This window comes from Solanum verrucosum, unplaced genomic scaffold (assembly GCF_900185275.1).
Source record: "Solanum verrucosum unplaced genomic scaffold, falcon-dt-bn FXZP01000217.1, whole genome shotgun sequence".
In the NCBI taxonomy this organism is placed as follows: Eukaryota; Viridiplantae; Streptophyta; class Magnoliopsida; order Solanales; family Solanaceae; genus Solanum; species Solanum verrucosum.
The window spans coordinates 1,504,980-1,531,227 of record NW_026020032.1 but is presented as its reverse complement, the minus strand read 5'-3'; the positions used below and the strand labels follow the sequence as shown (position 1 = coordinate 1,531,227).

Below are 26,248 nucleotides of genomic sequence, written 5' to 3'. Positions count from 1 at the left end.
ATAAATATAATACTTGAATTTAAAATATTGTGTTATATCGAAATCCCTTATATATATGGAATTGTATTGAAAGGTTATGTGATGCAAGTGTTGCACGATAAAAAATTATTAACACCTGAGGTTTATATTTTAATCTTTATTCAGATAGATGAAAAAATTAATTAATAACGTATAAGTTCATCCGATCTTAATAACTTTTGATTAAGACTCTCTCTATATATTTTGTAAAAAATCATCAAAAATAAATACAAATAATAAAGTTGTAACCCAATAAAAAAATTATATACATTGTAGAGCACGTGACAATTATTTGCTCTTTCTAAAATGTCTTGATTTTATAAACACATTAAAAAGGAAAGAAAAATATATAAAATAAAATGTATAAAACATTTATAGGCGTCAATATTTGATGATATATAACATTTTTCTTTATATTGTGATTAAAAAGTCTGAGTTAACGAGATATATGTCTCCCCAAGTATTATTTTACTTCCTGATCATAGTTAAAACTATTCCTTAGTGATTATTTATCTTTCCCTACCCGAAACCTCTAGAAAGAAAACATTCTTTGACGAGAAAATTATTCTTGATCTATTTTTAACTTCGATTTATAACCCTCAGAAACTCTAACAGTGGATTATATTTCGATGATTAATATTTGAAAGACGAGAAAACACTATCAACATAAAAAAACTAAATAGTCCAAATGAGTTTATATATATATATATATATACACACACAAACCTCAATCAGATTTATCGATTATAAATATTCAGACCAAAGGGAAATAGATGAAGACCTCGAAGACAACACCATCGAAATAACAATAACATGGAAGGAATGAATATTCAGATATATATATATATATATATATATATATATATATATATATATATATATATATTTATTTATTTATCTATTCACGTGATATTAACATCGAGCGCGAATAAATATTTGAGGTAACAATAGTGTCTCCTAATCATGAAGAAGTCATTTTTTTTCGGTGATGTGATCCAATCCATTAACTTTTGGGCAATGGCATGCGCCTACGATATAATATAACACTTTATTGTTGTCCTATTTTATTTTAAGTCAACATCAAATATGATTTCATCATTATATGAAGGGCCCAATCTTGGCATGCATTACGTACAAAAATTCTTTCAATATTAAAAATATACCATATAGTATATATACGATTCAAATGCACAAAATATCTTGTGTTCATGTAGGATGTGAAAAGATCCGTACCCTTTAGTAGTATATATGACTTTATAATGCATGAAGTATCTTGTGTTGCACGATGAGAAAAAATCGCATCCTAAGAGGGAACGTAATGTTAGGTACATATATAGTCTATTCTGAAACAAATCTGTGACACATATATAGGTCGCACGAATACACCTTTACCATATCTTTGATGATTCCCTTTGATGAGACTTAATCGTTAATGTTGGTAAAAAAATTTTATGACTAACACGTGACAATATATCATTATATAATATCAAGGGGCATGATAAGATCTTGAGTTTGAGTTCGAGTACTGAAAATGCAAAAACTCCCGATAAACAATGCTTTTTCATCTGCGCGACGTGAATCTGAATTAGCGATCTTAGGTTAAAAAAGCATAACTTCAACCCACCCCCACCCCAAAACTGGAGTTGAAATTAAATGAATAAACAAATGCTTTTAATTAATTTTGGCAATGATTAGTCTATACAATAGTTTTTCACAGGACCTAAAATGTACCATAAATAAGAAGAGTCATTAATGATTACTTCATAGTAGAATTTTGATACCCTATAACTTTTGATGATTAATAAGATCACCACATCAAGGTAAAGTAAAAATGTTTTTTGTTTAAGACAATTTAGTGGTCAAAGATCTTATCTAAATCTTTGATTATATATATTATATATTTAAAAAAAGCCAATAAATATGGAAACTTTTATTGCAAAAAGTTGACATTTAAGTCTAATGTTCAGATTGCATAAATAAATTGGAAAATGACATGACATTGATATATGTCTTAACTCGATTACTTTAAATTAAAATTTACCAACAAATTATACAAAATAAAGCTAGCACTACTTAAGAAAAAAAAACAAGATTTAGCGATGGACAAATTTCATAATTAAACAACACAATTCATTGCTAACTCTATTTAATGACGAATTAACAACATAATTCTGTTAGCTACGAGCGAAATAACGCTTTCAGGACCTCTATTTAAAAAATAACCAATTTATAATGTATTTAACATTAGTGCAGTCCAAATGTCCACTTCTAGCAGGAAGACTGAAGTTTAAACTGTGGCTACCTAATGCAATTTCTGCCTGGTATAATCCGTTTGATTCTGAATGGGCCTGCAAAAGAAATTGGGCTTAGTTAGTTAAATCATAATTTGTGTCATTTGCACTTTTGACCCAATTTTGTGTTGGTCTTTAACTTTTACCCCTTAAAGCAAAAAATTCTTTCGTAGGACATAAGTTTATATTTTTGCATCATAATATTTCATAAGTTATACTCGTACCCTTAAAAGAATTTATGTTTCGCTAAGTATAAGTTCGATTTCTAGGGGTAAAAGTTAAAGATCAACCCATTTGAAGAACAAAAACTAAAGAGTAATCCATTTAAATGCTAAATCGTGCAATTACAACTAGTTGTGACTAATGTAAATTTTTCATCTGGTGTTTGGTACCGCTTTGGAGGTCTAGACTAATTCAGATTCACGTTGCATATGACCGATTAAAAAGACAAACACTTTTTATTAGTGGCAAAATGAGAAATTTTACCGAGAGGTGTCAAAATATAAAACAATACAGACACACGTAAAATTAAACCTGGCTAAACAATAATTTATACATAAAATGGCTCAGCCACTACTTCTTATCAAGATTTTTTTTCATTGTGAAAATTTGAATCTGAAACCTCTAGGTAACGATGATGAGATATCCTATTCATCTCACCACAACCTTCGGTGGTAAGTTATACGTTAAAACACATACACATGCCAAAGAAGATGAATTAGTAATTGAGACCTCTAAGTAACGATGAAGAGATATCCTATCCATCTCACCACAACCTTCGGTGGTAACCTATATGTTAAAACTCACACACATGCTAAAGAAAGATGAATTAGTAATATAATGCTACAACAACAAAGAAGCTAGCTAGCTTAGATTTCTTATGTGAAGCAAAACTTCAATGCCATGCTAAAGCTATTCCTTTCTTTGCTTCTTGTATTGTATGTATACTTACTTGTCTTCCAAAATTTAGAATTACAACAAACTATAAATAAAATTAAAACCATACTACTTTTCTATTATATTCAAACTCCAACAAGTTTCAACAATATTATTACTCATAATAATTCAATATTGTTCATATAATTTATAAAAACAATATGCCAATTTATTCTTCTGATTCTGATGATCCACACCCTTCACATTTGGCACCAACAAGAAGATCTTTGGCTCATAATAGGCCAATGCATGCAATTCTTGGAGGAGGAAAAGGTTATATTCATTTAATTTTTCTTCATTTTGTTTAGAAGAGAGGTGGATCCATGATGTTTTTGCGTGTTCAATTGAATTCATTATTTTCAATCTGAACTATGTAAACAAATATGTCTTTTACATGTATACATATAATCATCTATAGATAAACCTATGTACATTGGATATCAACTTAGTATATATATTGAGGCGTGTAGGGCTAATTAGCACACATGAATTTTTAACATGGTGTGATATTGTTCGTTTTGTGCAAATTCTGTATAATCTTCTCGAAGAAGTTTAAAATCATTAAGATTATTCCAGCATTGTAGAAATAGCTCCTTGTTACTTTTTGGCCTTGTTTTTGAAAAATAGACACATTGTCACATGAGTTTCAAATTTCACGACTGAAAATACTGATCTAGGACATGATCTTGGGAGGTTCACTTGTGAAAATTTAAAAACTCGAAGACAATGACTATTTTTCAATTATAGGGACGGCTAAAAGTGGTTTTGTGAATTTTAACACTTAATTTTTCTCATCAATTTTTGATGTGAGACTTTGTTGGTACACCCGAAATAATAAGATGTAGAGAATAATCTCATCTACAACCATTGAAATACTGCGTATAATTTTCTCATGAATTAGCTCGTATATCCTAAATAAATTCTTAATATAGTGTGACAACCTCTGTTTTGTGTTAAACTCATAATTTTCTTCAAAAAACAACATATGTATACCATTAAGATTATCACTATATATGTAACTTTTTTTTTTTCAGACTTTATTCGCAGACCAGTATATAAGCCTATGTTGCATGTTATTTCTTTGTTCTTATTAATTATAACTTGTTATTTTTTTATTTTTTTTCTTTGGCAGTTGCTGACATATTGTTATGGAGAGACAAGACAATAACAGGATCCATTTTAATTGGATTCACACTAATTTGGTCCCTTTTTGAAGTTATGGAGTATAATATTGTGACCCTTTTGTGTCATATTTCCATGAGCATCATGTTAATTCTCTTCATTTGGTCTATGGGAGCTGGATTTGTTGATTGGTAAATTTTCACAATACATTCTCGAATTTAACTTATATACATCGATAGTATACAAAATTGTTACATTATCAGGTTGATTTTATCTATTGTAACAGATAACTTGTCTTATTCATCCCATCATAATTATTGGTATAACGTTGGAAATTTCAATTTGAGTATAGGGATTCATCTATTTTTATGAAGGGCAATTTGATGATCTGATAGTGTGAAAAAATCGTAATTTTTCAGGAATCCTCCCGATTTTCGAGCATTTATGATATCTGATTCAACATTTAGATGGTTATGTGGGAAATTCAACTATATATTGGTGAAATTCTATGAAATTTCTTCTGGAAAAGATTTCAGAAATTTTTTCCTGGTACATTTTTATCATATGCAATTTCATTTAATTCTTTTATTTTTATTTTCTATTGAAAATTTTGTTTTAACTCCAATTTTTTTGGTTTACTTGGTCTTAGGCAATCACTTTCCTATGGATATTATCAGTTATTGGAAGTTACTTCAGCTCTCTGAATTTATTGTACCTAGGTAAGTTTTGGAATTTGGATTTTATTTTTCTTTTATAATATACTCCGTCCGTTTCATTTTATATGCACATATTCGATTAGACATGATTTTAAATATGTCATGATAATTGTGTGATTATAAAATCATGTCATCAACGAGTAAAATGAGTACAGTTAGATTTTTTTCAAATACAGAAATATGTCACTCTTTTCAAGACAAACTAAGAAGAAAGAAAATAATCTCAAAAATAGAATGACACATTCTTATATCTTCTAAATTTCTCATGATTTCAGCCCTTACAACCTTAGAAACGTCATGACATATTTAAAATCACAAATTCAACAACCCCCCTCCCCCAAACTTGTGACATTATGATTCGAATTGTGATTTTTTTTTTATTACTATTGATTTTGTAAGTGGCCAAGAGATTTGAATTCCTCGATTTATTTTGAATTGGTTTGTAGGATTTGTTTGCCTAGCAACATTACCAGCTTTATATGAAAGGTATCATAATGAGGTGGATTATTTAGTAAGGCAAGGTAACCAAGATATGAAGAAACTTTACAATAAATTTGATACTGAAGTGCTCAATAAGATTCCAAGAGGACCTGTCAAGCAAAAGAAAAAGTTTTGAGTCATTTCTCAAAATTGGAAAGAAAAAAAAAGTTCAAGAAAATTGGCTGTGGATTGTGTATAAATTAAATTAAATTAAATTATGAAAAAATGTAATTGTAATTTATGTAAATTGTTCAATGATGAAAGAATTGTGTATTTGTTGATGTAATTACCTATATTTTCAGTACATTATTATATGAAAGTAAAAGGAAATTGTCATTATTCCATGTGCATGATTCGATATTCGCTTTAGGGTTTGATTAATTCAAATCCACATCGAAAGTCTCATTTTGCCAGTAAAATATTGTCTATCAAAGATAATTTTATTCTTAGGACTCAAACTTAAGACCTCGATTCGATATCCATTCCATGCATATTAAGGCTCATGACTTAGTTGGGGAGGTGTCATACAAGAATATGAAGATCTAGAAGTTTCGATGAAGTTATCTTTTGTATGCTAGTGGTTACAATTTAAACCAAGTGTCCACATGTCACTGGTCTTTATTGATGTTTCCAATTTTCAAACCTATAACCCTAATATGGAAGGGGTATACTTTCCACCATTTTTTCCTTTATATTTTTGTTCTCTAACGTCTATCGAAAATAGTTTCTCTATCTTCATAAAATAGAGGTAAGAATGTCTTTTGATACTCCACTAATGGAACTACATTGAATATGTTATTTTTGTTCCCAACCCTCAAATAATTAGACTATTAGGGGTCATTTGGTGCAAAGACTAAATTATCATGAGATTATAATTTCAGAACCCGCAATCGCTACCCTTTGGGTGCGCACAGGATAAAACCCCGTTCCTATGCAATAGCTCGCAAACCACACATGAGAGGTAACCCTCACTAGGCAATCCCTGTGCGACGAGTTCGACCACATGCTATGTATTTACAAATGGAGGAAGTAGATTTCTACAAATAAATTGTACTATATGATTGGAATTCACATCAAATTGTACAACAACTCACTCCAAGTTGTAACATATTTAGAAACAAGTTGACAATAAATAACTTAGTCAAATATGAATAAATAAATAAATTCAAGTCATATTATTATTATTATGTGATGGTAGTGCATGAGTAACTTTTTTTTTTTTTTGAAGAAAGATGACATGCTATGAACTTTTTCGAGGCAAACGACCTAACTAAAGTTATTAACAGATAATCCCAAGAGTATATAGAAATCAAGTTGTTGAACCCCTAAGTCTCATGAAGGGTCAATTAAATAGTGGATAATCCCATAAATGTGAATGCTCATTAATCAATTACTATAAAAATAGGCAATTGCGATGCTTAGAAGGCATTTGGACATGATTTGGTTGAGATTTGAGAAAAATAATAATATTTGACGTTAAAGTTGAAGGTGAAATTTTCATGGTCAAACGCCCCCTAATCTCTCAAACTTTCCTATCAAGCTCAACAACTTTTTGTCATTGTGTGAATCACAATCAAGAATCTGTTCACACTACATTTAGCCATGTGCCCAAGTATTCTACCATTTGGATAAGCACTATCTAAAAAAATCAGAACACTTTACCTAAAAGACAAGGAAGTTTATTTTAACCACTCATTATCAAGTCTCCAACCATCTTTAAAAGCCATCACTTGATAAGAGAAACTCATTTTTTTGTAATAAGAAAGTCTTGTCAAACTGCTCTTATCATATCACTCCCTATAAACCACTTAGATAAAATAGACAAAACATGGTTAGGGAATTGACAGCAACAGGAACAAGGGGTATTGAAGATATAACAAATGTTGGCATTTGGAGTCTGTGGTTGATGATTTTGGTTTGCTTGTGTATCATTTCAACAATCATTTTCTCTTGTGCAGATGGTGTTTCTAAAGAGAAAGAAGCAACAACTCATACCGATAACTATGGTGCCGGATGTGGTGCTGCCTGTGGCGCCTGACTAGTGAAAAAGGAAATAGTGAGAATCAAATCCACGCCTATTGCGTGGAAGATGACTCCCACTGATACCACTAGACTACAAGTCTTGCTGAGAAATTTCTTTCCTTCTGCATATGCTCTACTTGTAATGGGGGAGGGGGCGAGTGATAGGTCGATTACATGTCATTGTAATACTTCGATGGCAATGTTCAATTGTACAATTCTTAGTCAGCTATTTTTTCTGAGTAGACTGTAAGCAATACCCCAGGAAACATCATAATGAAGAAAAAAAAGGTTAAATCAACGATTTGGGTGTAAAATCGACAGAATCTGATTATGTTTAAAACCAAGAACTGTTTAATATACATATGTTAGTAAGGAAACTCAACTCAGAGAACAACAATTCCACACATTCTCAGTTCTGTTGAGACTGGAAAGAGCAAACGATGAAAATGGATAAAGCTTTCTGTTTTTTTCCTTTTTGGTGCTTATTTTCATGTTACATAGATAGAACTAATTGTTTAAACGAAGCGAAGTACCAATGCAGATACCTGAGAGAAAATGACGCAAACGGGCTTACAAGAGTCCTTGAGTCTTTCGAATTTCAGTGGATGATATATCCATACGGAATTTCTCGACTGGTATAGGCACAAACATGTCTTTTAGCTCTGCTGGGATGTCGAAATCCTCAAGAACCTACAGAAATAGACATGATATAGAATTCATAAGAGTTTCGAAAAGATGAAGTGTTATGATACATGACGGTTGCATAGAGTTTGTTAGTGTACCTTGAAAGTTCCATCAACATTTCTACCACCCACTAGGAAAGTACATCCCGTGTTTTTACATCCCAGAAGTATCTCCAACATCTTTCCATAGTCATTACCATAGTACTTTGGCTGGAAAGAGCAACTTGCAAAGATCAGCACATACACTTTTGGGAACCTTCCTATTTATATAGCAGGTTATCACCCCATTTATCAGCAAAGTTGATTATGCAAAATTCAGAACTTGAATCACAAATAAGGAAAACTTTTGGTATTTCCAAGTACATACTTTTGTTTCATCTCCTTCGTATACACTTAATCTTATATTTGAGTGCTAGTGTTTCTATACATGAATATAACTTGCATCAGGTGTTGGTTAGGAAATACTCTTATAAACCAGCGGTATAGCTGGGTTTTCTATCACAAATTCAAAACCTGACTTGAAACTCTTTCTCGCCTAACTAAGCATCAGTAGCTTAGTGCCTTATGAACATTGATTTTCCCTCGAGTAGCTGAACTAGGGGAACTCAAAACCAGCTACTAGGAAAAAAAGACCACTATTTGAACATCAAGCTTGTGGACAAGTTGCTTCCCTTTCTGTGCTTTTACGTTGGCCTCTTCGACCTTTCTTGGGAAAATTCTCTTCCGCCCAATAATTGTATTCCCAAACTTAGTGGATAAGACCATGAATTGTAAAAGACGAGAACACACGAATAGTTTAAGAAAATAGACCACCAGACTATCAACTACCGCCAACAATGCAGCGTTTTTGTTCACTATCATCAAAAGAACAAAATATGAAGTACACTTTCCCAGTGTTCTTGGAAGACAACGTGTTTTCCATTCAGAAAAAGGTTGGACCTTTATCGAATTTACTAAATTCTTGATCTTATGTAATCTCAATCTTGTAGAAGCAAATGAAAGAACCTTACATGTACAAGTCTTGCAACTGTGTCTGCACCAATGACAAAAGCACTCCCAGGAAAAAGTTCTGCTTTCTTGTAAAAATATGGCTGGTTAGACACTATAACCGTCTTTCCTGCATTTTCAAAGGCCGAAACTGTTGGAATTTGCTTTAAGTCACTGCAGTAGTTTTTAGCAAAATAAGTTGTTTAGTTTAAGATAATTTGAATTTCGAATTTTAGTTAAGTTGTTTGAGTTGTTGAGATATTTTAGATTGTTTTTTTAAATTTCAAATTATGTAGATTATGTATTTTATGTTGGCTATTTAAAGCCCTCAATGCTTGATAAAATTATTGAAAGCTATTGAAAGTCATTTCAATCCATTGAGAGATAGTTCTATCAATTCTTTTTGCTGCCTCATTTTTAAAAACACCAACAGAAACCATTCAAACATCAGCATATTTTGAATATGAAAACAGGGTAAGAATGTAATTGTTAGAATAGGAATAGGTATACACAATCCTATGTTGGAAGGCCAGCGCGGAAAAAAGAGATTGAAATAACGAAAACAATATACAACATAAACTTCATTCGTGCATGACATTGACAGAAGAAAATGCAACTGATTTTCGAACTAACTTGTCTTATGGAATATCATAACTTGACTGAAAGTTACATGTGTCCTCTGTTAGTAACTACTGGTACAACCTCAACCAAAGAAAACCATCTGAGAAGAAAACCTGTTTTACAGAGGTAAAGACTAGCATTGACCAACAAATTCATTCATAGCTTGGTCCCGCTAGACAACGTGTCCCAGACGAGTTAACCACCCACTGCATATAAGAGTCTTGATTCCTCTAACGAACTGATATTGAACAAGTTGCCCTCGTAATAAATGTAGAGACAGAAATGGCTGCCCAAAAACTAGTCCCAGTACTTGATCAAACCATCCCAACCACATGTAGCAACTTTACTTTGTTCCAGAGGATACCACTCTGCACCAATACAGACCCCTTCATGACACTTAAGAGTTCTGAATGCCTTACACGATTTCCAATCCCAAAACCAGCATCTGCCTTTACCATCTCCTGACAAGACAAACCGTCCATCTGGTGAGAAATTGACCTGGCAGGCATAACCAGCGACAATGTGTCCGGCAAATCTTTTCTTTTTATTCAGCTGAAATCTCTCTTGCGTACTATAAATAAGAATCTGGTTATCCAGACTTTGTGCTGCAATCCAATTCCCATTTGGATGGGGCGAAATAGATGGCATGGAATGCATATGGGGTTCACTTATATACTTAATAACAACCGGAATACCATATTCCCAAAAACGTAGTGATTTATCATCACTAGAGGTCACAAACCTCTTATTATTATCCACAAAGGTAATTGTATTAACTGCCCCCAGATGTTGATCGTACTCTTGTGTAATCTGTCCACTGTTTATATCCCACTGCACAATCTTCTTATCACTCATACCAGCCAAAAGCACATTCTGCTTATCCTCATAAGGATTAAGCCTCACCACATACGGTATCTTACCCGTCGAGAACGTTTGAATTACTTGTCCTGTTTCTGTATCCCAATACTTAATGTGCTTATCATATCCAGCTGTCAAAAACTTTGACCCGTCATTGCTAAACCAAATATCCCTCACTGCCTTTGTATGCCCCATGTAAGTCCTCATACATTTACCAGAATTGTAAACATCCCAAATCTTCACCTTTGTATCCATCCCAGCTGACAAAATCAAATGACCATGCTTAGGGAAAAACCTAATAGCTGAAACCCCTTTCATGTGTCCACTCCAAGTATGAACTAATCTCTTTGGTATAAAACAATGATCATTAGCAGCCTTTGCATCTTCGGTGGAGCGATCCAAAACCTGCCCTGATAATCCTTTTCCTCTTTACCATGAAATGTGTTCTTTTCAACCATAGGCTCCGCCTTATCTTTATCACCACCTCTTTCTTCACCCTTCTTCTTAGCATATTCTTCAGCATACTTTTTCTGCTCCTCAGATAATTCCACTTGTAACCCTTCTTTCTTTCCAGCCCATGGACTCTTCCTGTTCTTCATCAACCCCATGTCTGTGGACGGATTATCAACTTCCGTCATATCCACTTCCTGCTCATCACCCTCCTCCTCCATTTTTTCCTTCTTTTTCTCTAACTTCCTCTTCTTCTGTTCATGCTGTGGTATGTTATACACAGAAATAGCATCACATCCCTTCATTTTTTTCCAAATCACCGATGTAGCTATTTTGAGAGGGATCAACGGCATACTCATACTTCTGAAAAGTATTGTACTGCTCGTCAAATACAAAGGATTCAATGGACGCGTCCTCAACGAACCCTAGCTTGTGATTTCTGAGTCCTTGAGCTAACCCGTCCTTTGTGTACGGGTGAGCTGGGCCATAAATTGGTGCCCATAGTTGTTCGTACATTGAGTTGAATCCAACGAGGTGTTGGGTCGGGTCAAGGGGTTTGGATTGAGCTCTGGCAGCTTTGCCGGTGACTGCTAGGGCTAGCATGGTGTCGTCAGCGGATTTAGAAGGAAGCATTCGGATTGGGGAAGAATCAGCCGAAGGATTTTGGTCAGAAAATTGGGAATTACGGTTTTGTGGCGTCGATTCAGCGATTTCATTGTCGGGGTAGGATTGTAAGAGAGCCATAATGGGATTTGCAGATATGTGAAAATCGGCAATATGTCACAACTCACAATATGTTTATACTTAATTGAGTACAAGCTCTGAAACTATGTGAGAAATATAGGAGAGGAGTATTATTGAATTGTGTGTCTATATTATTACATTGAAACCCTATTTATAGACATTAAATTAGACTCCTTTTCCTACTAGGACACTACATTATAATCCTTTTTCATCAAGTAGGATACTATATACTATTTACATTCCTATTCCTATTCTAAGTAGGATTGTGTATACCTATTCCTATTCTATTAGTAATAATACTTAGATATGAAACCACTATGGATAAACTGTAGTGAATGCATATACTTCTCTCGAATTTCCTTTTCTTGTTTTCCTAATTGTATTGCATCAAAGACTGAGTGGCGATTTATAGATTAGTTTCTGGAAGGAAATAACCTCAAAGTACAGTTTAGCATTCTAAGCCTTTGAGAAGCTTGACAAAGAATTTAAAAAACAGGTCATTGTAGCCGTTTTTCAATTCTTACTATCTGTGTGTGTAAAGTATCATATTTTAGAATCTTACCAACTTTTCAACTCTTACTATCTGTGTGTGTAAAGTATCATATTTTAGAATCTTACCAACTTTTTCAAATTGTTTAACACGATCATTGATTTGAGGTATTTCCAATGGAGGTTTGTCTGCATTGACAGCTGACAACTCAAAACATGGATATCCACCACCGCAAATACTGCATGAAAAATTTTGGCATTCTGCTATAAGATGTAATTCCTTAAGTGATAAACAGATCTTTCGTGATGCTTACAAAAAATCAATCTTTTCAATAGTTGAAAACCATGTTTGATGTTAGAGATGTGTACCTAGTTGCAATTTCCAAGAGCTTAAGGTGACCATCATGCAATGGATTAAAGGAACCAGACAGGATTATTTTCTTCTCTACATTAGACGTGTCTGCAAAATTCATGTATCAACATATGCAGTGAATTGTTGGCTTCTGAATGTGCTATGTTGATTGCATTAACACATACTACTTGAGAAAGGATACACTTTGAAGCATATAATCCCACTGAGAAGTTGCTTTAGCTCTTCTTCTTCATCAAATTTCTTTTCATATTCATCTGGAACTTCTGATTCAGTCAAGTCTGGAACAAAAGTTCCTGGAACCTTGCTAGCATTTGCAATTGCCTGAACCAGAAGACAGAAGCGAATATAATAATCTACAGGATGGATTTGATGAAAGTTCCAGCATAGAAGGATTAGCAAATACTACTGAATAATGTGTCAAAGAGGATCTACAGAAAATTTCAACTGCAGACAGTTACATTTTAGGCATCTACAAACCCACACTTCGTACTAAAACTCTACTGGTTATCGGTGATTGTCTTAAAGTCTCAATGGTGCTCAAACAAGCAAAAACGTATCCACTTAATAGACTCGTTCAGTTGTAAGATACACAAATATATAGCTGCAAAACCTAAGAGAAAATATTATTATCTCCCCGGACAAACAAGCATGGATAAATGATAGAGGAAACAAGCCCATTCAATGTAACCTTCCATAACACATTAACTTGAACCCACCCAATATCAAGATAAATGCAATAAAGTATCGCTTCTACTAGAGAATACTATCTGGGAATGTTTAAGTTTTGATTATTTTGTATATATAATACATTAAGGAGCCTAGTATTATAACATTCATTATATACTATAATAAGTAGCATCTAGCTTTGGTTTTGATAATTGGGGAAATACATAAAAGGCAGAACTAAGAACTTTGACAGAAAAACTGGAAATGTTTAAGTTTTGATTATTTGCGTTAAGGAGCACAGTTATATAATATACACATTCATCGAACACTATAATAAGCAGCATAATTCACTGGATCCCATCAGAACACTATAATAAGTAGCATCTAGCATTGGCTATGAAAATAGAGAAATACCTAAAAAGAATTGGAACCTTTGAATTTCCAAATTGGCCATGCACTATGCATTTCGTTTAGGTTATGTACATTTAGTTGATTTAACCAGCGCGGTTGTATGTTGAACTTGTTTAATTACCCAAATGGGAGTATGAAATGTTCTGGTTCCTCTTTTAGAAATTCTATCAAAATTTTATACACACCTTGATTAAGTATTGACTCGAGACTCCATCTTCCTGCTCACGAGTTCGCAGACCCTGTATCCATCCATTCAGTTTAAGCAAAAGCAGAACTTCAGTCATTGAAATCCAAAGACCCTAATATAAAGAAGGTAAAGATGACTCAAGGAGAAACATGCATGAATAATACCTTAGTCAAAGTAACCGTCGAGGTCCAAAACCGGTCAGATGTTCTGGTTGACACGTGAAACCTACTCATAAAGCACTACTAAGGCTCAGAAAGAGATCCAAATTTTGAAGTACAACTGAATGCGGAATAAGTTCTCAAATTAAAATTCCAATGCTAGGAATACCAATTAATTGGGAAAAAGGCACCTTTGTAGAGATCCAAACATGGTCCACAAGTGTCTTTGAAGGGATACAGATCTTTCAAACTTGATTAAAAAGGCAAAGTTTGGTGCTTTTATTCTTCCCTTTAGGGGATACAGCTGACAGATGAAATGATTCTAATATGAACACAACTCAACCACATTTTCAGAAAGAAGAATCCTTGTTCTTAACGTCCATACATATAAGATGTCAACAAAATTTGTGCTTAGTTGATACCAACTTAAAAAGTAAGATGTGCATGAAATATTAGCATAAGGTTCATCAACGCAGACAAATATACTATTCCTGACTGCAGAATCTTTTGGCATGTCTTCAACCAACGAGAAAAACAGTTATTTTCACGACATTCTAGACATCAAGATCAAGCAGGAAACTGTTGTCATTAATATTATCTTGTGCTTGAATGACTACCCTTTAGTCGACCAGCTCCATTTTTCAAAGAGAAATAAACAAATACATCTTAGCATATACTATGGTTTGCCTTAATCTGATCCATTTCATGTTGTCATAAAAGCAAATGGTAATCAGGATAGTCACCTCTTCTTATAGAATAGAAATCTCACGTGAATCATTAAAAGAAAACCAGTTTATTCCCCTCCTAGTGAACATATGAAACAAAAATGATAATTCCTGAATGCAAGTTGCTCCTAAGGGAATACGAATCTGAAAAGATATATCAGGACAGACTGACTGATGCTATGAGAATACCTATGATCTCCACGTTTTGGTTGTGCACTAGCCAAGGCACCAGTAAAACCCACACCTAGAACTGGTGAACCTGTATAATCAAACAAATTGAAATCACGTCATTTAAAAAAAACAACACATATCAAGGAATAAAAAGCTACTTAATAATAAATGGTGAAACTTTGTAATACACATCTAGGTGTAAAATAGTCAGATGACTTTGAATCAAAGTGACCTCACTGTTTTACGACCATGCACACAATCCAATATAAAAATGAGGAAGAACGATAAAATTAGGGTGCCTCCTTTTTGTGAGAGAGAATATTTATTAGATAGAGTAATAATAAACCTATACGGATACACCTAGTTACTTTTTTTTTGGTACCCCCTTAGGCTTCTCGGTTGTACCTATTGCCTTTATACATCTTCAGTAGCAAGCACAAGTTTCACACACTAGAATGTCATTATAGCGTGTCATAATAGGAAAACCGAAAACCTTCATCATTTATGCATGGCATACAAATTATTACATACACATATATCAAACAAATCACTCCCGATTAATTAAGCAGTCATCTAGGATATGAACCGTCTGTTCATTGTTTTCCAATCACATCAATTTGACACTAGAAAGTTTTATCTTTTTAATCGTTCTCTACATGCTTAACTATCAATCAAGTAAAATCGGCCCTAAACAAGTAAGGTTCAGCAAAAGATGCAACATGAGGACTTCCCCTGAGGTTACACACTAGTATTACACTCACCTAAGCATGCTTAACTTCCGAGTTCTGATGAGATCTTTTGCCTTATTGTTAGTATGATCACATCCCTAGCATATTTAAACTATTTACCTACCTCCTTTTTGCTTGGAACTGACTATTCTTTGAGCTCACATAGACAGTTTTTTCAAATCTCTTAACTAAACTAGAAAATTTCTAGAAATGTGTGGCCAAATTAGTTTAGCTAAGAGATAAATGTACAAGATAACACCATAAAATCCACAATCAAACACAAAATTCCAATAGATTCAAAATCACTACCTGGTTTAGAAAGCTTTAATGCTCTATTATAAGCCAACAATGCCATTTCCTCCGCCGTTTGCGAACTAGCAGCTTGAGCAGGAACCTGTTCCAGTAAAAAATGAAAAACACAATTTCTTAGCAGTGAAATCGCAATAATTGCAAAATCAATGATTAAACTTGAAAATCAAACTACCTTGCCAAGTAATTGAATCATAGACATTCTGGAATATGTAACTACAGATTCAAGCACAGTGTTCGATGCTCCCGGAACTGACATCAACCACCCCAGCGCCTGTACAAATTCATAACATAAAGTGATGTTAACAGTTAATTCAGCTAAAGCAACAAACTTATCACAAAACAAATCTAGAGACCTGAGAGGCTCCGCCGGAGAGATAAATAACAGCTTGAGTAGGAGACGAATGTATAGCTTCCACAAGAGCTCGGCGGCAACTATCGGTCATCGTCGCCGTCGCCGTCGCCGTCAATGGACGAATACGATCAGTTCGCTAGATTTTTTGTCTGCTTTCTCCGTCAGATTGATTGCGTCGAAACGGCGTCGTTGGTTGCACTACCAGAAATTTAGAAAATTACCATAATGTGATTAGCAAAGCTCGTTAATTAATTGCATCACTAAATTATGTCTTAAATTTTTTTAAAAATAAAATAAAATAAAATTAAGAATAAAAATTACTAGAAAATCAAATTAAAATACTTTATTGCCACATTAGTTACTACTATAACAAACACACCGATATAATTTCACAAGTAGGCTATGAAAATAAGCAAATAATACTAGTTAAGTACTGAATTTTCTCTTTTACACACTTTTTAATAAAATATTAATTAAGAAATGTGTTTTAATATTTTACTCTTATCTATGTTTTAAAGATATAATTTTTTCATTAAATATTGACTATATTTATGTATTATCTACCCTAATTAAAGTGTGTGTCATATTCAAGAACAGTTACTACTAAATATAAATGTGAAGAAAATGCATGTGTCATTTGATGAAAAGCACTCGAATCACTTCTGATGATTGATTTGTCAACCCGATTAACCATGCTTTTATCTTAAATTTAAAATGACAGATAACTTAAGATAATTATTATTAGAAATTACGATAAATAATTTGAGCGAGTAATTCAACATGATAATGTTAATATTTCAAATGACGTTTTGATTGATAATATAATACATCAAAAATACTATATAATCAATTAATTGAAAACAATTCAATGACTTGAAATTTTAGTCAGTTAGTAAAGATATATTTTAATTAGAAAAATGACTTAGAAATTAGGTCTATTTGACTATTTTCCGTGACTGCTCCTTTAATCACGCTAGATTATGAATTTTGAATAGATCATTTGTGATTATTTGCATGTAGTGTAGAATAATTATGCACAAAGTTTAAGAAATAATCAAATAACGTAGAATTTAATAGTTAATCTTAATTTTCTTGTAATTTTTTTTTTTTTTTTGCTTTAACCAAGTGACTTATTAGTGGCTGAGATAGGTAGAGTTGAGGTGATTCATTTGAACTCCATTCAATAGATAATTACATTAGTTATATATAGTTAAAAAAATATTTATATATATGTATGTATGTTGAACTCTCTTTAATTTTTTATGTGTTTACTCTTTTATATTTTGGACCTTCTTAGTGAAAATCTTGAGTTCATCACTGTCTTCTACCATATAACAACATCTTACTATTGCGACAATTGTATAATACTTCTAACGAACTATTTGATATACTAAGTTTTCACTATTTCTATATTACGTAGAACTTCTAACGAACGATTTGCTATATTAACTTCCAAAATATTGTCTCATCACATATCAAGTCCTATGTACATCAACTAATTTGGCATTGTTTTGATAGAATAAATCAATAGTTGATTGATTGATATTATCCAAATTTACTTAGAAATGTTTTTTTTATATTATATAAAATAAAGTGGACGGCATCTATTTCATTTGGGCTATGATTATTATGTAATATTGGGACCAACTTGTATATTATAGAGGCAATTTTAAAAGTAAATAAAACAAAAACAAAACAAAAATAGGAAGAATTTCTTAGACAAAATTATTGGATCCACATGTACTCTATATTATACTTTTTTACTAATTAACCATAGCAAATTAAAAAAAAAATGTTCTCTTTTGAGGCTTAGTATTGAGAATACAATCTTTTATATAATAATAAAACATATCAGGATAATATTCTCACAATATGAAAAAGGTCATATTGTACGCAGTTACGGAACCAAAATTTTCAATAAGGGGTTCAAAATCTATAGAAATAGACAAATGAAGTAGCCGAAGGGGATTCAACATCTACTATATATACATAAAAAATTATTTTAATCAAGTATAAATAAGATAATTTTCCGCCGAAAGGGGTTCGGATGAACCCCTTAGTATAAGGTGGCTCCACCCCTGATTGTACGTAAACTTTATCTTTGTGAGGGATAGAAATATTATTTTTAATAAATTCTTGATTTATTAAAGTGTTAATCACATAAGACTTTAATTCCGAAATCATCTCAAGAGATTTAGAAATCACTTCACCTAAGGCATGAAGAATATTTTTAGGTCAAATAAAGCATGTAGAGTGATTAATTAGTCAGTCAAAGTGCATGCTTTTATAGAAATCTGTTACTAATTACTATATTTAATTTTGCTAATTAACAATAGATTATTTTTAACCCAATTGTCCAACAATATAAAGACAATCCTCACTGTCATATGTGGACACTTTTTTACCAACTTTAAATCTTGGCCCTACATCTCTTCTTGTAATTCTAACCCCTCAAAAACCAAAAAACAAAAAAAGTGGTCCTCAAATTTTGTTTATTATTACAAAATTAGCTAGTTTGTACTTTTACCATTTTGTTGATAAGATAATAGAGTTACCCCAAACCTAACTTGTTGTGAGTTGTCATTTCTTTAATTTATGTTTCTTTTCATAAGGTATGGTCCATCACTTGGTACATATTTCCAATTTCTAGAAAAAATAATAATTTATTTTTTGATTTATGTAAAAATAATTGATTAGTATATATATATATAGAGAGAGAGAGAGAGAAAAGATGAAAGAAGATGTAAAATATATTATAATGAGATTTTAATGACTATACAAATATGTTATTGAACGTTAAAAGACTCTTACTTGGTGGATTAAAATATGTCGTAGATTATAAATCGATGGCTCTCAAAAGCTTCTATTCATAGAATCGAAAACCATTTATTATGGAAGGGAGTGTTGTAGTAATATTGATTGTAAAAGAGAGAGAAACAACTAGATGGTGATAATTGGTCATTCTGTTTGATTAGATTGATATATACAAAATTCTTATTATTATTTTAATTTAATCAATTAAATTTGACATCTGAATATAAACTCATCACATCATAAAGTTAGAGAAGGTTTCAAAAACTAGATCATTCATTGATTCTAATTAATTTAGAGTGTAGTTGATTCAATTAGATTTGACTCCTATACTAGCAACTTTAAATTGTCTATCTCAAATCCAATAAATTAAAAGAGAAGAATTATGGTAACTAAAAATCAACATAAATTTTATTAATTCATGATAAATTCTTATAATACAGATTTCATCGGAAGGTATCCATCTAAGCATGCATTACTTCAGTACCCAAAATGTGATTAAAGTTTACGTAAAAATAAAAATAATATCGGCGTAATATTTTTCTCATTTTTTTTCCACTTTAAATCGGAAGGTATGAAGGTTATGATTAGAGTAGAAGCTTAACAAATAGTTGAACATCTCTTATTTTTTAACGTGATTAGTCTTGGTGGTAGAGCATCGTGTCTATCATAGTATTAACTCTATTCATATAGTTTCTTTCTTTTGATATCTGATATCATTTGTTGTCTATTTGTTCCTTTCATAAATGTTTTGAATCATGTTTTACCATAGCGACTCCGTACCAAGAGAACTTTATCGTTATCTATTATTATTGTTAATGTTCCTTTCATAAATGTTCTAAAGACTGCCTAACAAAAGGAATTATGTATCCAAGAGGACTTAAACACGAAACGTTTGTTAAGGATAAATAATTAGTTACCACTCCATCACAGCTCTCGTTGGTGCAATTGTTGTTATTATTTCAACTGTTTCAAAAAATCTTGTTTTTTCTACATTTACCTTAATGGGTCCTAAAATTGTCCCATATATATCCTTATAACCCCACTACATTGATATACTACATTAAAGCTTCTTTTTAGTTCTTTCTTCTGTTTGTTTTTCCCAAAAGTTGAGAAAAACATTAATCTATTTTCCCAACGTCTCTTTATTTTCTTAGCTGAAATCAACTTTACCTTTTCTCACTCTCAAAAGTCTCACCTTTCACACTCTTTTTTCTATCTTAAGCTCCATTCTTGGTTATCTGGTGTACAAAAGGTAAGGTCTTTGAGACACCCTTTTGCTCATTTTTCAGTTTTCAGCTGTCACTGTTCTTGATTTCATCATATTTGTAGATAAAAATGCAATCTTTTTTGTTTTTTTGCATTTTCTTGATTCTGTGTAGTTGTGTTTTTGTTACTTCTTTGAATGATGAAGGAATAGCTCTTTGGTCATTCAAAAAAGGTATTGGACAAGACCCTGAAGGGTCACTTAAAAATTGGAACTTTTCTGATGAAACCCCTTGTTCTTGGAATGGTGTTACATGCAAAGACCTAAAAGTTGTATCTGTTAGTATACCTAAAAAGAAACTCACTGGGTTTCTTTCTTCTAGTCTTGGATCTCTTACTGAGCTTAGACATGTTAATTTGAGAAGTAATTTGTTTTCTGGTAGTTTACCTGTTGAGCTTTTTGAGGTTCAAGGTTTGCAAAGTTTGGTTCTTTATGGGAATTCCTTTTCTGGGGTTATACCTATTGAGGTTGGGAAGCTAAATTATCTTCAAACTTTGGATTTATCACATAATTTCTTGAATGGGTCTGTGCCTATAACATTACTTCAGTGTAAGAGATTGAAGTTTCTTCATTTAAGTCATAATAACTTTACTGGTGTTGTACCTGAGGGGTTTGGGGGTAATTTGTCTGCATTGGAAGAACTTGATCTTGGATTCAACAAATTTGATGGTAAAATTCCAAGTGATTTGGGAAATTTGTCTAATTTGAAAGGAACTGTTGATTTGTCTCATAATCTGTTTAGTGGTTCGATTCCGGTTAGTCTTGGTAATCTTCCTGAGAAGGTGTATATTGATTTGACTTATAACAATTTGAGTGGTCCAATTCCACAAAATGGTGCTCTGATTAACAGAGGACCTACTGCTTTTATTGGAAATCCTGGGCTTTGTGGACCTCCGTTGAAAAACCAGTGTTCTGCGCAAAGTGACGCAAGTTCACCGTCCTCGGAACCTTTCTTGCCTAATAACGTACCTCCCTTAGATGGTGTTGGAGGGGATGGGAATGGTAGAGGTCTGAGTAGAGGTGCTGTAATCGCGATAATCGTGGGGGATGTGGTTGGAATTTGTGTTATTGGGTTGTTATTCTCGTATTGTTATTCGAGAATCTGTGGGTGTGGGAGGAAAAAGGATGAATCCGGATTTGGTTTTCAGAAGGGGGGAGGGAAAGGAAGGAAAGAGTGTTTCTGTTTTAGGAAGGATGAGTCGGAGACGTTATCGGAAAATGTTGAACAATATGATCTAGTGGCACTTGATAATCAAGTGGCATTTGATCTTGATGAACTTCTCAAGGCATCTGCTTTTGTTCTTGGTAAAAGTGGTATCGGCATTGTGTACAAAGTTGTGCTTGAAGACGGACTTAACTTGGCTGTGAGGAGATTAGGCGAGGGTGGTTCACAGAGATTTAAGGAATTCCAGACGGAGGTCGAAGCAATTGGAAAACTGAGACATCAAAATATCGTGACGCTTCGTGCCTATTATTGGTCTGTCGACGAGAAGCTACTGATATATGACTTCATTCCAAATGGAAACCTTACCACTGCAATTCACGGTATGCTTCAAACTCAGGCTGTTGCCTTCTCGTTTATCCTTTTTTCTTTGATTTCCACAACTGTTTTAAACTTTCGTGATTATTAAGTTGTTAACTTGTCTTTTTGCTTGTGTAATCAATTCTTAGGAAAACCTGGTATGGTGTCATTTACACCGCTTTCGTGGTCCATTCGACTGAAAATAATGAAGGGTACTGCAAAAGGTTTGGTTTATTTACATGAGTACAGTCCCAAGAAATATGTTCATGGTGATCTAAAGCCATCTAATATATTACTTGGACACGACATGGAGCCCAAAATCTCCGACTTTGGACTTGGACGTCTTGCTAATATAGCCGGAGCATCTCCTGCGTTGCAATCCAACCACATGACCTCTGACAAACCACAACAAAGTAAGCAAGGCAGTGCACCATCAGAGTCCGGGACAGTTACATCAACTACAACATCTGGTTCTTGCTACCAAGCTCCCGAGGCATTGAAAGTGGTGAAACCATCACAAAAATGGGACATTTACTCGTATGGAGTGATCTTGCTTGAAATGATCACGGGAAGAACCCCGATTATCCAAGTAGGTTCTACAGAAATGGATCTAGTAAACTGGATTCACTGGTGCATTGAAGAGAAGAAGCCACTTTCGGATGTATTGGACTCATATTTAGCTCAAGATGCTGATAAAGAAGAGGAAATGATCGCGGTTTTGAAGATTGCAATGGCGTGTGTTCACAGCAGCCCGGAGAGGAGACCTTCTATGAGACACATATCTGATGCATTAGAAAGACTGCAAGCTGCCTCTGAATGAACGATCAAAACAGAACCTGAAGGGTTCACATTGCAGTAAGGATCACAGCATCTAACCGATAACTATGGAGCACGATCACTGCTTGGCGCGCGATCATATTGACTAACAGTAGAAATCTCCACTTGTCTGTTTGAATATTGGCCTTCTTGCTCTCTAATTGCAAGGTTTTTGTTGTGTCTATTTGTTGTTTCCTTCTATTGATGAACATAAGTTATTTGTTCTCTTTATTACTACTACTATTCATCTTTGTGTGTCACAAATGAGTTTATGTAAATAAAAATGATTGTCAAAATAATAAATAAGATAGGTGTAAGCAATAACTATATGTCTGGTGTGAGTCTGCAAGTGTTGGTACTATTTTTGTCAATATTCTCTGTCAGTAAATGAAATTCTTTTAACAAAAAGATATTAATGTCTTGTAGTACTACTAATAAATGCATTTTGTGACAGCTGCATGATTTTGTCATCTACCCTTATCTCAGTTTTACAATTATTGGTTGTTTGTTTATGGTAACTTTGAACACTGAGATGCACTGACATAATACACGTAAGACGCTATGTAGGATACGTAAATTATCACGTAGGACGCATATAGGATGCATATGTTACTTGTTAACTTTATACAAATTCGTGCACATTGAACGGTATCTAGATGCAAGTTGAGGTCAAGTTAAAGGGTAATTATGGTGCATAAAGCTTTCTGCCATATGCATGGAGTTTAAGGAAAGATTCACCACATTGAATCTTATGTACACAGTTTTATCTTACATTTCTGTAAAAGGTTTCCCCGGCTTGAAAACGTAACATCCAAATCACATGATGTCAACTTTAAACGTTACGCCACAGGTCGCAAGCCAAGCTCACAAGTCTTAACTTCTATTATGATGATAGTGTACAAACATTTACGTTATCAAGTTACCAAAAAGATAATTATAAATAATAATCGTTCATTTAAAAATGAGATTAGTAACCTGGAAGAGCACATGAATGAGCTTATCTTGCATAATATTGACTGTATAAAAAGTATTTGCGCTATCAAATAATCCAAAAGATAATTGCAGATAATTGTTCATAAATTTTTTAATCAACAACATAAAAAAAGACATAAATGAAATTATTATTTTGATGCATGCACCTAGGATGCCATCTAAAAATGTTTCTTGAATTGAAGGAAAAAAGAGGCTAAATTTAATCATGAGAATAAAATGCAAATTAATTATTGCAAATAAAAACTTGTGGACCTTTTTTCAGATTACTTTTTAGTACATTTATTTCTGTATAAAAAATAAATCTGTTTGATTATTGATCTTTTTCCTTTCTAGTTTCATCAAACAATTTTATTGATTCTTGATTGTGTCATACTACCAATCTCTTAAAGGAGAATGTTTGATATGAAAAGATTTCAATAGCTAGTATATCTCAAAAACTTTCTCCGATTCAATTTATCTGTCATAATTTTATTTGTAGTCCGTGTAAAAAAGTGTCTTTTTCATTTTTGAGCAATTCTTTAATTTTAGCTTTCTACGTGACATGTTTAAGACCATAAGAGTAAAAAACATTTTAATACATTCTACATATTTTTAGTTGAGACCACAAGATTCAAAAATCTTCTTTATTTTCTTAAACTTTATGTCAAGTCAAAATCAAGCAAATAAATTAAAACGAAGGAAGTAATATACATTTGCCTTCTTGGTTGTAACATCATTATTTAGATAACATCATTGTTTAGAATTTAGAGTTAATGAGTTCAGAATTATATATCTATAAAGTTTTTCATGCTTTTTTTTCGTGCACACACATATATTGAGAAAGATTAGTGTGGTCGTCACACACATGTTGTCATTAAACAAGATCCAACAACGTCAGATGTGACGCTCGTGATGAAGGGCTGACCAATGAAGGCAAGTCACAAAAAAGAAGGACTGACAGGTTCTAGGTTGACAATCTTTCGAAAAAGGTATGCACATAATATATGGGAGAAAAAAGCAAAGAATTTTATAACTAAACATAACACCAGTTATATGAAACATACGTTTTTAGGTTCGATGATAATGTAACCCTATGGGACAAATTTAAATTATGTTTACGAAGATAGACCTCTAAATATTTTTCAAATATAAATTATTCATATTCCATACAATGATCAACTTCTTGGTGATGACTATAAAGCTAGCTATAGTCCATAGAGCACATGAACTTTGGCCAAAAGACAATAATGTGTTACAGGTAGATTGAAACTTATTGACATTTAGTAGGTAGCTATGCATAGAGACATAAAAGTATGGCAGCTTTTAGAAGTAATAGTATTCTTAGTGTGCGTTTGGTATGGAGAAAAATATATATATTTTTTCATGTTGATTAGTTAATTTTTTTAGAAAATATTTACTTTTAAGATAACAAGACGATCTTAGAAATGAGAAAATGATTTTTTTGTTGAAGGTAGAAAAACAAATTTCATAATAGGTAACATTTCATATTGATTGTCTCCTCTCAATCACCAACCTCTCTCCCCCCCCCCCCAATCGCCGTAGTAGCATAGCTATATAGATTGAAGGATTGTCAGCCGAACACCTTTCGTTGAAAAGTTTTATATATATACACAAAGTTCTAATATTGTGTATATACGTCAAATATATTTCCTATAGATATATATATTAAAATCTTGAACACATTTAGCGAAATTCTTAGCTTTGCTATTACATAAACCCCACACCCATACCCATTAGCTCGACCTCAACTGTCAATCCCATAATATTTGCCTAGATTATAAATGTAAAATTATTTTTGAGAAAATAATTTTTTATTTACTGATCAAGTATTAAAAAATAAGTGAAAAAGTTACCTTTTTCAGAAAAATATTCTCTAACTACCAAACACACCCTTAATGACTATGTATGAAAGTGCAAAAAAAATAAAAAAAATCTAAAGGGTTTTTATTTGGATATGGCTAGTCTTTTTAATCAGTTGAAACTTTATGGCTGTACACCATTAAATAAATTTATCTTCTTTTTTTTGTGTGTATAAAGCTTGATATATTCTTGGTCTTAATTTCTTTTTACTTTACTTACATAATATTTGACTTTTTAAAATAAAACTTTATTGTCGGAATGTAATAATAATTGCGCCATTCATGCCAACTACAATGGGAGAATTTTAGTATACCTACTTGAAAGATTAATTCAATAACATAAATAATAATTTTGTACAAGATAATAATAAACAAAAACAAATAATCGTTAAAATTATCAAGAAAATCATCAAAAGGTTAACTTCGTCTTTCTTGAAAATAAATTTTTTATCTATCATAATTATTGATCGATTTACCATT

At 32.6% G+C, this 26,248-nt stretch overlaps 4 protein-coding genes across 4 annotated transcripts; 2 read left to right on the top strand and 2 right to left on the bottom strand.

The window, feature by feature from the left end:
• The first annotated feature begins 3,347 nt into the window (after nucleotides 1–3,347).
• Nucleotides 3,348–5,827, top strand: LOC125821578 (reticulon-like protein B14). Its single transcript, XM_049500997.1, has 5 exons — nucleotides 3,348–3,518; nucleotides 4,378–4,558; nucleotides 4,787–4,916; nucleotides 5,017–5,086; nucleotides 5,530–5,827. Exons 1-5 carry the CDS (start codon nucleotides 3,407–3,409, stop codon nucleotides 5,697–5,699), a joined length of 663 nt encoding a protein of 220 aa, XP_049356954.1. The 5' UTR covers nucleotides 3,348–3,406; the 3' UTR covers nucleotides 5,700–5,827.
• A 2,052-nt stretch (nucleotides 5,828–7,879) lies between these two features.
• Nucleotides 7,880–16,691, bottom strand: LOC125821566 (uncharacterized). The gene is made up of 12 exons (XM_049500987.1): nucleotides 16,502–16,691; nucleotides 16,321–16,419; nucleotides 16,146–16,230; nucleotides 15,127–15,196; nucleotides 14,219–14,279; nucleotides 14,053–14,106; nucleotides 12,955–13,111; nucleotides 12,787–12,877; nucleotides 12,547–12,656; nucleotides 9,279–9,385; nucleotides 8,368–8,478; nucleotides 7,880–8,275 (listed from the first exon to the last, which is right to left on the bottom strand). The coding sequence occupies exons 1-12, from the start codon at nucleotides 16,589–16,591 to the stop codon at nucleotides 8,156–8,158; spliced, it is 1,155 nt and encodes a 384-aa protein (XP_049356944.1). The 5' UTR covers nucleotides 16,592–16,691; the 3' UTR covers nucleotides 7,880–8,155.
• Nucleotides 9,802–11,928, bottom strand: LOC125821414 (uncharacterized). The gene is given in 3 exon segments (XM_049500836.1): nucleotides 9,802–11,120; nucleotides 11,123–11,492; nucleotides 11,494–11,928. Coding segments are annotated over 3 exon segments (1,752 nt in total). The 3' UTR covers nucleotides 9,802–10,173.
• A 3,672-nt stretch (nucleotides 16,692–20,363) lies between the features above and the next one.
• Nucleotides 20,364–23,205, top strand: LOC125821543 (receptor protein kinase-like protein ZAR1). Its single transcript, XM_049500961.1, has 2 exons — nucleotides 20,364–22,123; nucleotides 22,250–23,205. The coding sequence occupies exons 1-2, from the start codon at nucleotides 20,650–20,652 to the stop codon at nucleotides 22,918–22,920; spliced, it is 2,145 nt and encodes a 714-aa protein (XP_049356918.1). The 5' UTR covers nucleotides 20,364–20,649; the 3' UTR covers nucleotides 22,921–23,205.
• Nucleotides 23,206–26,248: the final 3,043 nt, after the last annotated feature.

Bases quoted from the DNA above. Each gene is read 5' to 3' on its own strand.
- LOC125821543 (XM_049500961.1), top strand. From the start codon at position 20,650: ATGCAATCTTTTTTGTTTTTTTGCATTTTCTTGATTCTGTGTAGTTGT. The intron at 22,124-22,249 runs GTATGCTTCAAA...ATCAATTCTTAG, and splicing joins CCTTACCACTGCAATTCACG to GAAAACCTGGTATGGTGTCA.
- LOC125821578 (XM_049500997.1), top strand. From the start codon at position 3,407: ATGCCAATTTATTCTTCTGATTCTGATGATCCACACCCTTCACATTTG. The intron at 4,559-4,786 runs GTAAATTTTCAC...GTAATTTTTCAG, and splicing joins GGAGCTGGATTTGTTGATTG to GAATCCTCCCGATTTTCGAG. The intron at 4,917-5,016 runs GTACATTTTTAT...ACTTGGTCTTAG, and splicing joins ATTTCAGAAATTTTTTCCTG to GCAATCACTTTCCTATGGAT.
- LOC125821566 (XM_049500987.1), bottom strand. From the start codon at position 16,591: ATGACCGATAGTTGCCGCCGAGCTCTTGTGGAAGCTATACATTCGTCT. The intron at 9,386-12,546 runs GTAAGATTCTAA...TTGAAAATGCAG, and splicing joins TAAACAATTTGAAAAAGTTG to GAAAGACGGTTATAGTGTCT. The intron at 8,276-8,367 runs GTACACTAACAA...CTATTTCTGTAG, and splicing joins ATGTTGATGGAACTTTCAAG to GTTCTTGAGGATTTCGACAT.